Raw genomic sequence first — 17,517 nt, forward strand, 5'->3', positions numbered from 1 at the left:
TATACGAACACAGAAGTTCGTTACGTAGGTTAATTCATAAATTACGTATATTTTTAGTTAAAACATTAGAGGGCAGCTAGGCTTCCTCCCTCGCTCCTTTTTTCTCAAAATCTTCCGATTAAAACTATGAGAAAGCCATTTAGCCAAAAAGAAAATTAATATGCAAATTTCCTTTTAATGATTCACGTACGGAGAGCCAAGATTAAAGCATGCATGAATTAAAAAACGTCCAGAAATTAAATAAAAAACAAGTTTTTTTTTAAATGAAAGTAAGGAGCGACATTAAAACTTAAAACGAACAGAAATTACTCCGCATATGAAAGGGGCTTTTCTTCCTCAACGCCCCGCTCTTTACGCTTAAGTTTTTTCCTTTTTTTAAAAAGTAGAGCTAAGAGAAAGAGTCAAACTTTAGCGTACAGAGGGAGGCGTTGAGGAAGAAAAGCCCCTTTCATATACGGAGTAATTTCTGTTCATTTTAAGTTTTAATGTCGCTCCTTACTTTCATTAAAAAAAAAACTTGTTTTTTATTTAATACCATACAAGGACAGGACCTTCGCTAAAGCTCTTCTATCAAAAGTATCGAATACTTGCTAATAATCTATAAGACTGAGGACGAAAGGTGTTTGATAACTCAGGCATTTCTCAATTATTAAGGTAAGAATAAAAACATGGTCGACACATTCTCCACCTTTTCTAAAACCGCACTGTTATTCTCTTAAAACATTGTGTACATCGTCTCTCAGTCTAAACACTGTCATATTACTAAGTAATTTGCTTTTTTTGCTGATTCAGTCTCATATAACTTCAAATGTAAGGTAAAATAAACTTTGAAAAGTCAAGAAGATTGCTTAGCAGCGTAAGAGATCAATTAACTTTATCAAACGCAATAGTTTCTTGATCTGGGATTTGTTTTTAAGTTGCTGGATTCCCGTATCAGAAGATTAATTCACAAATATGCACAATAGCAGAAAACCCACAACCTGGCTTGTACTAAATATTGTTGCGAGACTAAATTTCGTTTGAATGTGAATTTCCTTTCGTCGTTCTTTTTGCTTTTTAGTATGTCTTTTATGTCTTTTTTCATGTTCTATTTAAGCCAGATTTTTTCGGCGTTCATAATGGCTTCCTGGGGAAAAGCCGAAAAATTTGGACTTTTTATAATTTTTGTGTTTTTTCTTAAATTTGAACTGTCTTAACGAATTGTATCTATTATTGGTAGATTTTTGTTTTAATGGAAATTAGAAATGATATTAACATACTTACAAATTGAAGACTCGGTGATTTTTTTTTTTTACCTAGGCAAAGAAAAAACTTTCAAATGTGCCTAGTGCAAATTTACAATACGTTAACGACTAAATTTCCAAGCTGTAAATGAACTTTCATAAAAATATTGCTAATAAGATAAAATGGCAAAAAAAGTCTAGTTTCGGTTAATATCTTTCCGTAAATTGGTTATGCAATACCACTTTATGCACATCAATGCGTAATAATTTCGTCAGTCTAGCCTTTCGAAAATTTGATCAACTATAGATTCTGAGACAGAACCAAGAGATTCATTTTCAGGTTTCAGAGGCTGTCATCAGAACTTCCACTAGAGCGTAATTTTTGCTTTCAATATTTGCCTTCCAGAATGATTTATTTGCTTGAATTTACGCTTCTGATATTGAATTTACGCACTATATCATAAGAAATCACTAGATTTCTTATGATATAGAAAAAAAATCACTTTAGTCTTCAGAATGCTTAGAGGACAGTAGTCCTACTTCTATTTGTGGTAATTTTCTTTTTAAGTTTGAATTACTTTGACATCTTAGCTCCTACTCGCTTTGCTCGCTACGATTTATCTATTTATCTTTAATAGTATCTGTTTGATGTGATAATTTATTTTGCTTCCTGTTCGTTTGGGTTCTATTTCATTTCTGTTCATATTAAGTTATATATTATTATATTAATATATATATATTATATATATATATTATATATATATATATATATTATATATATATATATATATATATATATATATATATATATATATATATATATATATATATATATATATATATATATATATATATATTATATTATATATATATATATATATATATATATATATATATATATATATATATATATATATATATATATATATATATATATATATATATATATATATATAGTTTAATATATATATATATATATATTATATATATATTATTATATTAAGGATTGCTATAGAGCTCTATTTCTGCTCGTTTTAAGTTTAATATGACTCTTTAAGCATCTGTGTAAAACTTCTTTTTTTGAAAACATTTCCTTTAATTAAATTTTCTCTGTTTTGGTTCAAATAATTATATCGTAGGTTAACAGCAGACATATTTATAAAGATTATTCTGTTTAAGAATCAAAATGATGGACTGTATTAAATATGAGGCAAAATCGAAATATTTGGTCAAAGTTTTCAACTAACACTTTCGAGTTTTCAATTTTCTACTAACAAAATTTTCAATTTTCAGGCTACTTCGTGCAATAAGTTCAATTAATTTTACTAATGATTTGGTTTTCCATAAGGACACCCTAAGGGACATCCTAACCCGTACGGACCCTAATGGAGATCCTAAAGAAACCTTTGAACAAACATTATCTTAAACCGTAATGTTGTTAAAAGAACTTCTATTTTTATATTTATTCATAATTATTTATCAATTCAAAATGAGATTATATAAAGAAATTTGTATTGTTGTCTTAATAATAGCTGTCACGAATCAATGTGACTAAAGAAGGTTCCTTAATTTTTTGTTTGGATAGACTTTACTTTTCCCATAATTTTAAATTGAGCTATCTTTATTGCATAAGCCTTTAAAGTCAGCTGTACAAGCTCGTTTTTTGTGCTAAGAATCCATTTAAGCTACATTTTTTTTTTTTTTTTTTTTTTTTTTTTTTTTTTTTTTTTTTTTTTTTTTACAGTCAATAGTTTTCGTTAAGGGCCCCTTGATTCCATATACTTTGCCCCTGAAATTTGCATGTTGATCGGACAAAAGCAGTGTTTGGCTTATTCTGGGTTTTCCAAAATCAATACAGCCTCCCCCCTCGCATATTTGCAAGTTGCCTTTTTCCTCTTGAAATCTTATGACCCAGTTTATACGCCTGGTAGGTTGTTAGATGATTTGTGATCAACATAAATTAGGGCCTATTTTTGCTGACACTAACTGGTAGATTTAAAAAAAATAGTTTCTGTCTTTGCTGTCCTTAGGAAATGTTGCTATTGTTTTCGAGGCTCCCTTCTCTTTATCTCAAAAAAGAAAGTTAGCTTTTTCAGTGGGCCTAAGTTTAAGCCTAGTGAAAAAGAAAAAAATTGGCTTTGGCCCAGTATCTGATGTCATATTAAACGACCAATCGTCAGTGTACTTTTTGAGTATTTCACGCCTACTTGATCTACTTTACATGCCCTGAAAGTTACAAATATACCAGAGACGACGAAAATTTTGCACTTTTTGGGGCATCATAAATCAATGCAGCCTAAAATAGTTTTAAATTTGTTTTCTGCATTGGGGTCCAATTAGCCAACAAACTTTTGGATGTCTTTCTACAGCTGATCAGCTGTATCAGCTGATCAGCTGATCTGATCAGCTGATCTGTCTTTCTACAGAGGCAAAATGTAGGTCCCCGCTACGTGTATGCCATGCCTTTTAATCTTTCGGCAGGGAATGACCAGTAACCTTCAAAGTTAAGCTAATTGGGCTGAAGAAATTATTATGAGTTTCAAGTGATCAGACGAGTAAATTCAAGCTCATCCTTAGGCTGGACAGTTTTATCCATTATTTTCAGGGCATAAGGGTTCATGTGACCCATGTAGCTTACGGAGAGAAATTTTAAGTGTTCCAGAAAAACTGTCAGTTCTTTTTATAATGCAGCAATAGAATACAAATATGCTTGTACCTCTTTTCACTTCTGTTGTCATAATATTTTGAGTCCCCTTACCCTCCCAAATACTCTCTAAAGTTTTTCAATCAATTTTTCTTCTTTTCCCCTGGGTATTTAATTTACACTATTTTGATAGCTTAGGCAAAAATGCTTTCTTTTGATTTATCTCGCGGTTTGACCATAAAATATTCAGAGTTCCAGTTCGGCTAATAGTAAAAAACTATCAAGTGGGTTGGAGATATATATTTTTGTCCCTCTCACCGATTTCTCCCTCTAAACACAAAACACTAAACACAACCACTAAACAACACCTCGCCTTCTCCCTCTCTTTAAAACTCTAACTCCCCTCTTTAAGTCCCTCCTTTCTTTAACAGCTCAATTCCTAAGTTTCACTCCTAAATTTATAAAATGGATGCAGAGACTCTTTCGATTCCCCTCGTGCATTCTCAGTGAGTTAAAATCTGAAGTCAACGAGATGCAAAATATGTTTACTCACCTCCTACACATAATTAGAATTTCCCCCTGCCACTCCCCCTTTCCTATTCAATCGCTAAGTTAAAATCTTAAGTCCATCCCCAAGTCGTTCCTGAGTTATTACAAACATTGAATTTTGATATCTGGGCGCGCAGTGTCTCTTTTGAGCTATCACCCTCTCTCCCATTGTTGGACGTTCACTTGACCACTTACCTTCTAACGCTCCCTGAAAGTGTCAACTAGATATCTCGAGCAATTGCCCAGATATTTTAGTAACTATTTAATAACGATTTTAATTAAATTGATTGGTAACAAATTTTCAAGGTCCCTTGGAGTTATCCGCCGTCTTAAATTCCATTTCCATAAAAAAAATTCTGAAAATGATTTATCAGTCTATTTTTCATACCCATTTGTCTTATGGATGCTCTACATGGGCAAGCAACTTCATCTCATCTTATAAAAGGATCCAGATCATTCAAAATAAGGCCATTGAAATTATATCACCTCTTCAGCATTCAGATAACATTAACCTCCATTTCAACTTACTAAAATATTTGATGTGTCAAAGACTAGGGATTTTCAGATTGCAACTTTTTCTTTTAAATATTTTAACAACCTCCTTCCATCGTCATTTGAAAATTTATTCACTTTAAATCAAGATTTGCATATTTATGAAACGCGAAATTCATGTGACATTGTGACATTGTCCACGAGGCACCGTCAACAAAAAGAGCTTCTTTTTTAATTAGATTTTTTACACCAGCTATCTGGAATTCAATCCCCTTGGAAATCCGGGACTCAAATAACCTTATTACCTTCAAGCGAGCAGTGAAAGGTCGTTACAGAAATGTTTACATTTGAATATCGTGCGGTCCTCATCTTTTCGGTCTTTTTCTTTTCTTTTCTTTTATTTTATTTTCTTTTCTTTCTCTTCGTCACCCCCCTTTTTTCTCTTTTTTTTTGATAAATCCAGTCGATTCGTTGTTTCTGTTTGTTGATTGTTTAATTATTCTTTAGTTAAGTTTCTGCCCAAGTCAAGCACTTTTGTGCTTTCCTGGCAGATTATGTACATGTAATTATGTGTTTTCGTTTAAATATGTATGATTGAATTGAATATGATTGAATTGAATTGAATAAATATTTTATTTACTAAATATTTTAATAATGATTTTCTGTTAAATGATTTTTTTTATTAATAAATATTTCATTATTAAATATTTTAATAACGATTTCTTATTAAATAACGAATTTTATTAAATATTTATAAATAAACATTTTATAAATGTTACAAATATTTTAGTAACGAGGTACACAATTTTAATAATGTGGCAACACAGGCAAATTTTTGTTTACCTTGCTAAGTTACTGAAAAATTAAAGTCCCGCAAGAGCAAGTGGCGGTAAAACATTTTGGTGAATCATAAACAAAATTCGCTCAGCCCCCTCCCCCCAAAACATAAGATTTTAAGTCCCCTTGTACATCCTGCATCCTTCTTCTTTCCAACGGTGCCTGAGAGTTTCGACTCTATTCACCTAGTGCTTGCTGAAAGATTATCAATATGTTATTTTGATGGTAGGGATACACGTAGTGTCCTTCAATCTACCTCTCCCCTCCTCGGATCAAAATTTACAATCCATTGTATCCTTTCTATCCCCTTCCTCCCCTGATGCTTATACACGCTGCCTAAAAGTGTAAATTTGACCCCACCCCCTTATGACTCCCAGAAAAATGGAGATAATTTAAAGCTTGGGTGCACACAGCGCCTTTTGATTTGAAGAGGTGCCTGTGTAATTTTCGCATTATGCTTTTGCAAAATTTGAGAATGTTAGCTTAGTATATAGTTCTTGAAAGCATTTATAGCAAAATCCATCAGGGAATAAGGGCAAATTTCTATAGTTTAGGGTTATTGCCCTTGGCTTTTGGGACAATGTTAACTCTAGAAGCATATTTATGAAACTATTCAATGTTTTTTTTAACAAAATGGCTATTTCAAAAATCAAATCCAATGTAAATGAAATGATGGGGAGGCTGGGCATAAAAAGGGCATTTGAGGTGGCTGGTAGCACTAACATACTTCCGATCATACTTTAACTCTTTAACCCATACTTCAACTCTTAACTGGTTGGGTGAATAGAAAGTTACGTTAATGGTCGCATGGATTCTACTAAGTCCCGAAATAAAAGTGTGGCAACAACATTATAGAGTATTTTTCAATTTTTCAATGTTTAGCAAAACCAAAAGAATAGGAAAAATGCCCCAAACAAGATCTAAGCATATAAAAGACAGACAAAACTCCCATTGCCCATACGTGTAGTGTACTTCTTAAGTGTGCTTTTTCCCTTGTAAGTGTACTTTTTCCTTGTAATTTGTACCTTTTCCTTTGTAAGTCTACTTTTTCCCTTGTAAGTGTACTTTGTCCTTGTAATTTGTACCTTTTCCTTTGTAAGTCTACCTTTTCCCTTGTAAGTGTACTTTTTTGTTGTAATTTGTACCTTTTCCTTTGTAAGTCTACTTTTTCCCTTGTAAGTGTGCTTTTTCTGTAAGAAATACATGGCAAAAGTTTTTCTATGATCTGTATTCAGAACTAACATTCTGGAATGTATTTTCAAACTAAGTTTCAGCAAGCTTATAAACCATTTATTGTAATTTGTAAGACAGATACAACAAGTTATCAGGTCCTACTGTGTGCTTCCGAGAACAATGATTATTTTCCTCCTTCTTTATCCTCTCCTGGGTATTAGAGGAGCACAAAAGAACTCTAATGTTCATTTCAACTGTTATTAGTTGTACCTGCTAAAATAATTTCAACCTCTTCTTGTTCCTTGACTGGTGCTGAGCACTTTAATCAGCACTTTGAGCACTTTAAATCAGGAACACTTTAAACTGAGTTTCAGAAAGCTTATAAACCATTTATTGTAATCAAACAGTTCGTGGTAACGAACTGTAGTAAGGAGCGACCCGGCTCAATAGTAACCAAAACTCTAAAAATTGGAATTTTGATATCAATAGCTACATCAGAAGAATCACACTTTAATGCTGATTTTAAATATATAAGTTTCATCAAGATTAGTCTTACCCGTCAAAAGTTACGAGCCTGAGAAAATTTGCCTTCTTTTAGAAAATAGGGGGAAACACCCCCTAAAAGACATGGAATCTTAACGACAAATCACACCACCAGATTCAGCGTATCAAAGAACCCTATGGTAGAAGTTTCAAGCTCTTATCTTCAAAAATGTGGAATTTTGTATTTTTTGCCAGAAAAAATACAAGATCTGTTCGTTTTTTTGTTTTTTTTTTTTGTTTTTTTTTTTCCAGGGGTGATCGTATCGACCCAGTGGTCCTAGAATGTTGCGAGAGGGCTCATGCTAACGGAAATGAAAAGATCTAGTGCCCTTTTTAAGTGACCGAAAAAATTGGAGGGCACCTAGGCCCCCTCCCACGCTAATTATTTTCCCAAAGTGAACGGATCAAAGTTCTGAGATAGCCATTTTGTTCAACATAGTCAAAAAACCTTATAACTATGTCTTTGGGGACGACTTATTCCCCCACAGTCCCCGTGGGAGGGGCTATAAGTTACAAACTTTGACCAGTGCTTACATATGGTAATGGTTAATGGGAAGTGTACCGACGTTTTCAGTTTTTTTTTTTGTTGGGGGGAGGGGCTGAGAAGAGGGGGGTATGTCGGGGGAACCTTCCATCGAGGAATTTGTCATGGGGCAAGAAAATTCCCATACGGGAGCGCAGGATTTTCTAGCATTATTTTAAAAAAAGCAATGAAAAAATGAATATGAAAAAGTTTTTTCAACTGGAAGTAAGGAGCAGCATTAAAACTTAACACGAACAGAAATTATTACGAATATGATGGGCTCACCTCCTCCTAATACCTTGCTCTTTATGCTAAAGTATTTGTAGTAATTTCAACTATTTATTCTACGGATTTTGTGATTCAGGGGTCATTCTTAATGAATTGGGACAATATTTAAGCTTTAGTGTAAAGAGCGAGGTACTGACGAGGGGGTGAACCCCCTCCTATATGTAATAAAAATATGAGAATACAAAAGTCGTTTACGTAAGCTAATTTACAAGTTATGTATATCTTTTACTAATAAAAACACTCGTAAAAAATTGAAAGTTCTAGTTGCCTTTTTAAGAAACCAGAAAATCGGAGGGCAACTAGGCTTCCTCCCCCGCTTTTTTTTCTCAGAATCATTGGACCAAAACTATGAGAAAGCCATTTAGCCAAAAAAAATAAATATGCATATTTTGTTTTAATTATTCCTCTGCGGAGAGCCAAAATCAAAAGATGCATTTGATTCAAAAATTCAGAAATTAAATAAATAAAAACGAGTTTTTTTAACTTAAAGTAAGGAGCGACATTAAAAATAAAGTTTTTTACTGTTTTAAAAAGAGGAGTTGAGAGAAAGAGTCAAATTTTAGCGCAAAGAACGCTAAAGTTAGTAAAAAAATTACTTTGATGAGGAAGCAGCCCCTTTCATATACGAAGTAATTTCTGTTCCTTTTAAGTTTTAATGTAGCTCCTTACTTTCAGTTAAAAAACTTGTTTTTTTTATTTAATTTGTAAGATAAATCGAACAGTCTATCAGGTCTAGAAGAGTGCTTCCGAGAACGATGAGCGTTTTCCCCATTCCTCCTCCTCTCATGGGTATTAGAAGAGCACAAAAGAACTCTAATATTCATTTCAACTGTTGTACCTGGTGTACCTTAGTTGTACCTGCTAAAATAATTTCACCCTCTATTTGTTCCTTGACTCGTGCTGAGCTCTTTAATCACCACTTTGAGCACTTGAAATCAGGAACAGTTTAAACGGAGTTTTAGAAAGCTTGTAAACCATTTATTGTAATTTGTAAGATAAATAGAAGAGTCTATCAGGTCTAGAAGAGTGCTTCCAAGAACAATGAGCATTTGCATCATTCTTCTTCCTCTCCTGGGTATTAGAAGAGCACGAAAGAACTCTAATATTCATTTCAACCGTTTTAGTTGTACCTACTGAAATAATTTCACCCTTTTCTTGTTCCTTGACTGGTGCTGAGCACTTTAATCAGTACTTTGAGCACTTTAAATCAGGAACAGTTTAAACAGAGTTTTAGAAAGCTTTCACCCTTTTCTAGTTCCTTGACTAGTGCTGAGCACTTTAATCTTTGAGCACTTTAAATCAGGAATACTTCAAACGGAGTTTCAGAAAGCTTATAGACCACAAGTTTTGTTATTACTGTCCTTTATTAGAGTATTATTATTATTATACAATAATATTATCACTATATTTACTACAGTATACTGCATTGTTATTACGGTAATTATTTAGCAAAAACAGTTTCACCATCTTCTTGTTCCTTGACTGGTGCTGTAGTTTGAGCACTCTAAATCAGGAGAGTGTACGCCAGTTTTACTAACATTTTAGCATATGTATATTTCTTTCTTTCCAGTATTTTCACTAATAGACAAAGAAAAATGTATTGAAAAAGACATGGCAACTGTTTGGTTTTTCTTGGTACATGGGGCTCTAAGGTGATTTAGTCCCAGAAGATAAACACATAAGATTAGGATTCTCTTTTAATGATTGGTAGGAAGGATGTCGGGATATCTGTCTTGCTCTTTATAAACGTACAGACATATATCAAACGTGTTGTCTTCAATTTTTCTGAGAGCTCAAGAGAAGAATACCAATTATTATATGTTCGTGAGGGAATGCTGGTTTTAAAATTTTACGGTCAAAGGTCCTTGTTTTCCGGCATGTACGAATGCATTGCTGAGATAAAATGTCTTTGTGTCAGCTAAACACTGAAGCTTATCTCTTATTTGTTTGGATTCAATGGGAGTCACATTTTGAAATAGCACCGGCCGCGGAAGCCCGCTGTCCTTTTGTCTGCTTTCTTTTGCTCTCCAGGAGAATGTTTTGTTTTACAATTATCAATAAATGTTTCAAACTATGTACTGGATAGAAGAGGTTGCAAATGATTGAGAGTGCATGATTGTCAAATTGCTGGTTGCCCTCAATGTTAAGGTTCAGGTTCTTTTTATTTACAAACTAAATACAACTACAATATGTTTAGGTCCGGCTGAGAGTCTAGCTCGTATTACCGGGCAACCAATAACAAATAGAAAATACAAAAAACATAGTATGTAGCTGTATCTACACAAAATCACGCTCTTTTGTAAATAAATAAAAAGACTAAGATGTATGACTTACCAAGCATCACCCTAAGCCAGCAGCCAAATGGAGAACTTACCATAACAATTCACGGAATAAAAATAGTGAAGTGAAGCTATTGGGAGACTCGACCAAGAGAAGGAGTTAGCCGGACGACCATAACTATATATAAGAAAAGGATCAAAGGGTTAGTAAGAGTTTTTAATTGCCCCCGCAGTGTACCAACAGAAAGACCGAGATTAAGACCCGATCCATGCACATTCCAAAGTTTTGTTATGCATTGCCTGAGTGAGAACCTTGATCTTTCAGTGCATGTTCGGGATAATTGGTGATTTTAATGGTAGGAATGTTGGGGAGGGGAGGAAAATGTTTAGGATACGTAGTGCTTTATTTTGCTGTCTTTGAAGTGGTTTTATTTGAGTTTTAAATATATTCAGGAAAATCAGTGGAAAATGACTCAGATAAGAATGGACTATGGCAAAATATACCGATCTCATTGCATGAAAAGGTCGAATAAATTTCAAATTCCGCATTCCGATATTCCTTCCCAACTTCATCCGCAATTTAGCAATTTGGTCCTTCCAACTCATATTCTAATCAGCTAGCATACTTAAATATCTCATAGTAGATACTTTCTCTAAATAAGTAGACTCATCAATGGGTAGTTGGTTTTTGATATATTAAGAGATAATTCATTTGCACTAAACCAAGTTTCTATCCTCTAAAAGGCTGCCAACATCAATGAAAAGGAACCTTTCAAAGACATGGCTATTCGACATGATGACCGAGACTTTATCCCTCTCTGCTCTGTCAGAAGCAAAAGGACCTTGAAATATCTCGTTCCCTGATACTAAGATGACATCAAAGTACAGTACAGTACACCGATAAAAGTACTTATTACCATGATGTCGACTGGTTGGATGAAGGCTCTTGTCTAGAAAGTGAAAACCATAACGTTGCCGACAGTCAACGATCATAGTATATGTGTGGTAAAAAAATACTTACTAAATTATTAAAAGGATTATGATGAGGTACCGGACCTTCTTAATGTAGTCTGGTTCATTTATCAAACAGGGCCTCTAAGGCCAGGCAGATTAGACACAATTTTGGATGATCTTGTGCTTGACGACGAAGGTCCAGCTTTGACCCACTTGGTTTATTCCCTCTTTTCCAATGAAGCTAATGTTTGTATATCATTTCTGCATCTTGCTAACACTTCTTGATCTTTCTAACAAGGGAATGTAATTACCTTCGGGGTCCAACGTCTCCATTTCATCACTAATGTCACTTTGCTGATTCATAGCAAGTGTATATCTCCTGTTTGAACAAAACTTGTCCTCTGGGTTGACGGTGAGATCTAGTTCAGAATTTACATTGTCGGAAATTTTGGAGTCTTCATCCAGGACTTCATCTTCTGTGAGACCTCTCTTTCTTTGTACTAACGCAGTTCATAAACAAGACAACAATCTATAAAATAGCCGAGAATTTCATAGCAATTCTATCACACAGCACGTTTCTATAGCATGTACAAGCAAATGTAACTAAATAAAGCAAGCTTGTTGAATCATTTCAAGCTTCAGTGTAGAAATTTTTTTTTGAGAGGCCGAACCAACCATCACAAACACTGAGCAAATAAAGCAAGCTTGTTGAATCATTTCAAGCTTCAGTGTAGAAAAATTTTCCTTGAGAGGCCAAACCAACCATCACAAACATTGAGCTATCTTTGTTCTTTAAAGTACTATTGAGTTTCTGAACATAAAAAAAGAAATACACTGTCAATCGTGTGAGGTCTAAAGAGCCCAAATCGGATATTACAGAGAATACCCAGGATATTGGCCTGTCTGAATTGTATAATGAACCTCATACGCACATTTTCGATCAAATGATCCCCTCCCAAGTTTCTTAGGCCACTCTCTCAGAAGAAGTGCTAAAAAAAAGTTTTTAGGCCCTTTCTTGTGCCTGTTTAGGGGGGACTAACATTTTCTTATGTTTTGGTGTTTCCTTAGCTCAATGATTTAAGGGTATAATATTCTAGATGGCTAGGAAAAAAGTTGCTCTCTTTCTAGATTCATTTTTCTTAGTGGGATAAACGATAATATTTCTATCATTTATTTTCCAAGCGCTATCAAGAACTTTCATTTTCTATTTTTGGTAGTGTGGTCCTTTTAGAATCGTTTAGGTCCAGTTTCGAGATCTAGAAACTATCAAACAGTTCGTGGTACCGAACTGTAGTAAGGAGTGACCCGGCTCACTACTAACCAAAACTCTAAAAAATGCAATTTTGATGCCAATAGTTGCATTAAAGAATCGCATTTTAACGCTGGTTTTAAATATATAAGTTTCATCAAGTTTAGTCTTACCCATCAAAAGTTACGAGCCTGAGAAAATTTGCCTTATTTTAAAAAATTGGGGAACACCCCCTAAAAGTCATAGAATTTTATAGAAAATCACACCATCAGATTCAACGTATCAGAAAACTCTACTGTAGAAGTTTCAAGCTCCTATCTACAAAAATGTGGAATTTGTTATTTTTTTTTTGCCATAAGACAGATCACGGATGCGTGTTTTTTTTTTTTCAGGGGTGATCATATCGACCCAGTGGTCGTAGAATGTCGCGAAATGGCTAATTCTAAAGGAAATTAATAGTTCTAGTGCCATTTTTAAGTGACCAAAGAAATCGGAGGATACCTAGGCCCCCTCCCACGCTCAGTTTTTCCCAAAGTCACCGGATCAAAACTTTGAGATTGCCATTTTGTTCAGCATAGTCAAAAAACCTAATAACTATGTCTTTAGGGACGAATTAATCCCCCACAGTCCCCAGGGGAGGCACTGCAAGTTACAAGCTTTAACCGTTGTTTACAATACAGTAATGGTTATTGGGAAGTGTACAAACGTTTTCAGGGCGTCTTTTTGGCGTTGGGGCGGGGGTGGTTTGGGGCAGGGGGTTACGTGGGAGGATCTTTCCATGGAGAAATTTATCATGAGGGAAGAGAATTTCCATTAAGGGGGTACAGGATTTTTCTAGCATTAAAAAAAAAACAATGAGAAAAAAAAATTAACTGGAAGTAAGCATCAGCATTAAAACTTAAAACGAACAGAAAATGCTATGTATACAAGGGGATTTGTCTCCTCCACAGTACCTTGTTCTTTACGCTAAAGTATTTTTAGTTATTTCAACTATTTAATCTGTGGCCGTTGTGGGGTCAATCTTAAAGAATTGGGACGAGATTCAAGCTTTAGTGTAAAGAGCAAGGAATTGACGAGGGGCTGAACCCCCTCATATACGTAATAAAAATATACAGATATAGAAGTTTGTTATGTTAGTTATCTCGTAAGTTACGTATATTTATTACTAATTAAAACGTTCGTAAAAAAATAAAAAGTTCTAGTTGTATCTTTAAGTAACCAAAATTGGAGGGCAACTAGGCCTCTACCCCACCCCCTTTTTCAAAATAATCCGATCAAAACTATGAGAAAGCCATTTCGCCCCCCCCCCAAAAAAAATAATGTGCAAATTTCCTTTTAATTATGCATGTGCGGTGAGCCAAAATCAAAACATGTATTAATTCAAAAACGTTCAGAAATTAAATAGAAAAAACAAGTATTTTTTTAACTGCAAGTAAGGAGCAACATTAAAACTTAAAACGAACAGAAATTATTCCGTATATGAAAGGGGTTTTCCCCTCCTTAACACTCCTTTTACTCCTTTTACTCTTTTTCACAGTGCTAATTTTTAGGTCCAAAATCCAAAAGCAGTCCTTCATCCAAAAGAAAATTGCCAGTAATCTGATACTTCCAGTCAGAGTCCAACAGTGGGGAATTTTGTGCTTATAAGTGTTTCTTTGTTTTTGTGGCCCAAATGTAATCCAAATTGAAATTTTGTGTGGTTAACAGTCAGTATTATAGCGTAAATTCATTGTTTTTATTGATTGACACGTTCATCAGATATCTGAATTTCTTGTTTTGATTACAGGCTATGTGCAACATTATCGTTACTTTTAAATTGATGTCAAACAACCGTGTAAGATCTGAGGAGACGCGAGGGACAGAGTCGTCTTAAAAATTCTGAATAAAGTCATCATGGCAGTTGTCAAAAGGTGGCCAATACTGATCATAGTTTCAATGATGTTCTTTATTAGCTGTATTTACTATAGCAAATTTGAATCAGAATTTGTAACTGATCTTCATAACATTTCAACAGCTTCTGAAGGTCCTGCAACAGAGCTGTCTGGTAAGGCTACTATACAAAAATCCCAAGATGCAGCATTTCCAGCTATTAGCTACGTCAATGCTACATTTTTCATTGAAGTTAGTGGTAAGCCAGACTTATCGTACCGGCAGAAGTGTGCTGTAGAAGCTGCAGCTACAGCACATAGCAACTACCCCGTAATTGTGTATATGACTGGGTTTAACGGCACTAGGTCTCCTTGGACGAAACCCTTCAAAAATATGGAGATTAGAACGTTGAACCTAGATGAACTTTTTTTAAACACTCATTTAGAGAAGGTTTACACAGCCAAGGGTTTCAGGGAAAAACCTGTAATTGAGCATGTTGCAGATTTATCTAGAATAGCTTTGTTGAAAAAGCATGGAGGTTTATATCTTGACATTGACATGATTCTAATGAAATCGGCTCTAGTCTTTGAGTCATTTATTCTAAAAAACCAAGGGAATGGTGTACTAAGGCTCAATGAAACATCTCCTCTCTTAGCTAAATTCTATGAAAAGCTCGGGGATGTCGCATACAAGCGTGGGGATTATACCCTTCTAGGTTCAAAGATTATAAGACAGGCTGTAAAAGAAATGTGTCACCTAAATAATACAGCTGCCAATTTTAAAACTGCTGCAGAACTCTGTCATATAAATTTCGTTGATGACAAAGTTTTTGAGCCTGTGGCGTGGTTCGAATTTAAGAAATTATTTAGTAAAGATGTAGATCTAAGCAAGTTTCGATCAAATATAATGAAGAAAGCTGTAGCCTTTCATTTTGCAGGTCATGTGACAAATAATATACCAGTTTTTAAAAATAGCTCTTCTTTATTCAATGAAATTGCCAAGAAGTATTGTCCAATCATGTTTAGGAATTTTCCCTCTAAATATTGATGGTATATACACCGATGCTCAAGAGGAACTGAGAAGAAAGTTTCGAATTCTCCATTGAAAATTGGCATTCTTCCTAAATTTGAGTTTTTTCTGTTTTTTTGACAAAACAGCCTCCCCATCATTGGAAAAAATAATCAAATGTTCGGTTATTCTTGAACTTCTATATATCTTTTATAATAGGCCAATAGATCATAAAAAGATTATCAAAGGCTTTTCAGTAAAGCTTAAGTGGAGGAGGGGGGATGTAATACTTTACGATATTGCTGAAGCATGCTAATACTTATATTAAACTTTTAATAAACACTTTTCTACTACCATTAAAGTAACAATAGACTGAAAGATTACAATAGACTAGTAATACAATACAATTAAACTCTTTTAGAATCATATTAAACTTTTCATAAACACTTTTAGACAACAACTAAATCAATAATGCAGCATAAAAGCAAATAACTGTAACAAAACAAAAACGTGTATTTTATTGTTAGATGTTGTATTAACTTATTCGAGCCTGTTTATGTTAGTTATGAATCATTAAATAATATTTGTTTATTGAACTCTTGTGTTATTGGAGATAAGCCAAGTAATTATTTTCTACGTTACTCTGAGGTCACTATGGAGGAAGAAAGAGGATTGTGTTTTCGCGATAACTTGTTGGAATTTTGTTTTGCCCCTCCCTTCCACCAGGCACATATACAAGAGTTTATTTTTTAATCTTATATGGGTTGAAGGGGGAGGGATGGATCTTCAAAGTGCCTCAATACATGAGGAGGATGTTATTACAGTTGTAATAAAGTTATGGTCCGTAGGATATTCTTCCCTCAATAATATCGTATTTCTTCTGCCTCAAATCACCTTTTAAATGCTCATTGGTGGCGTTTCGTTTTGATAATAACTAGAGGATAGAGAATAGTAAACAGTGAAAGTTGTTTGCAAAGCATAGGAGAGGTATCTGAATGACTTCTAAGCAAAATCCAATGAAATTGGGTATTGCTTGAATTGGGTATAAGCAATACCCAATATTTCCACTGAAGTCACTTGTTACTCGGTAACGTGCACCATGGTATTTTTCATTAAGTCTTCCGTGGATTAATTTACACACAGCACTGCTACTAATACTACTAAAAACTCACCGCAGCATCAAGTCACCTGTGACCTCAACAGCTATGCACGCTCCTCCTCCATCCCAGTCTATTTAAAGTCTATATCTTTATACCCTCCAAGAAGTTCTCATTTCCCTTAAATCTTTCTCTGTGATATTCTCCAGCCCCAACTGTGGACAACCTGCTTTCTGTTTAGTCCTAGACGGTTGGCTTAAAAGAATAAGCTTCGGCAATCTGTCATCCTTCATCCGCAGAACGTGTTCAAGCCATTTCTACCTTTCTCTCATTATAGCCCCAGCAAGCAGGATCAAATTGCACTTTTCTTACAGCCTACTGTTTGAAATAAAGTCAGTCAGCTAGGTACCTAGAACAGTCCGTAAGCAATTTCTCTGGAAAACATCTTTACACGCAATGGAACTACTATATTTAATTATCGGTTGAGTATGCGAAGAATTAAAATAGAAAGTAAAGTTTGTTTTTTAAGTTTTTAATGCTATAGCTATTAAGTTGTTAAGTTTAATGTTGTATTTTAACGCCTGTTTACGGTATGAAATTATGGGCTTTTTGTTGATTCGACATGTCCAGATATTAGTGACTGTCGTCACTTTTAGATTTGCGCCACTAGCAATGAGAAAGTCATCGCCAAAAAGCAAAAACAAAAATTTCGCTATTTTCTATTGCCACAAATTTAAGAGATATGAACATAAATACCATTATTCACATTTATTAGTCTTAATCATTCAA

The 17,517-nt window shown here is 34.3% G+C and overlaps 1 protein-coding gene across 4 annotated transcripts in view; it reads left to right on the top strand.

Annotated features, from left to right (window-relative positions):
* The window catches only part of LOC136024717 (lactosylceramide 4-alpha-galactosyltransferase-like), a 96,634-nt gene extending 80,407 nt beyond the window's left edge, over positions 1 to 16,227 (top strand). For all 4 annotated transcript variants that reach the window (XM_065700133.1, XM_065700137.1, XM_065700134.1 and 1 more), the window contains exon 2: positions 14,541 to 16,227. In XM_065700133.1, the coding sequence (XP_065556205.1) occupies positions 14,648 to 15,670 (1,023 nt within the window). In that variant the 5' untranslated portion in view covers positions 14,541 to 14,647 and the 3' untranslated portion in view covers positions 15,671 to 16,227. The remainder of the gene's footprint in view (positions 1 to 14,540) is intronic.
* Positions 16,228 to 17,517: the final 1,290 nt, after the last annotated feature.

This window comes from Artemia franciscana, chromosome 3 (genome assembly GCF_032884065.1).
Source record: "Artemia franciscana chromosome 3, ASM3288406v1, whole genome shotgun sequence".
In the NCBI taxonomy this organism is placed as follows: domain Eukaryota; kingdom Metazoa; phylum Arthropoda; class Branchiopoda; order Anostraca; family Artemiidae; genus Artemia; species Artemia franciscana.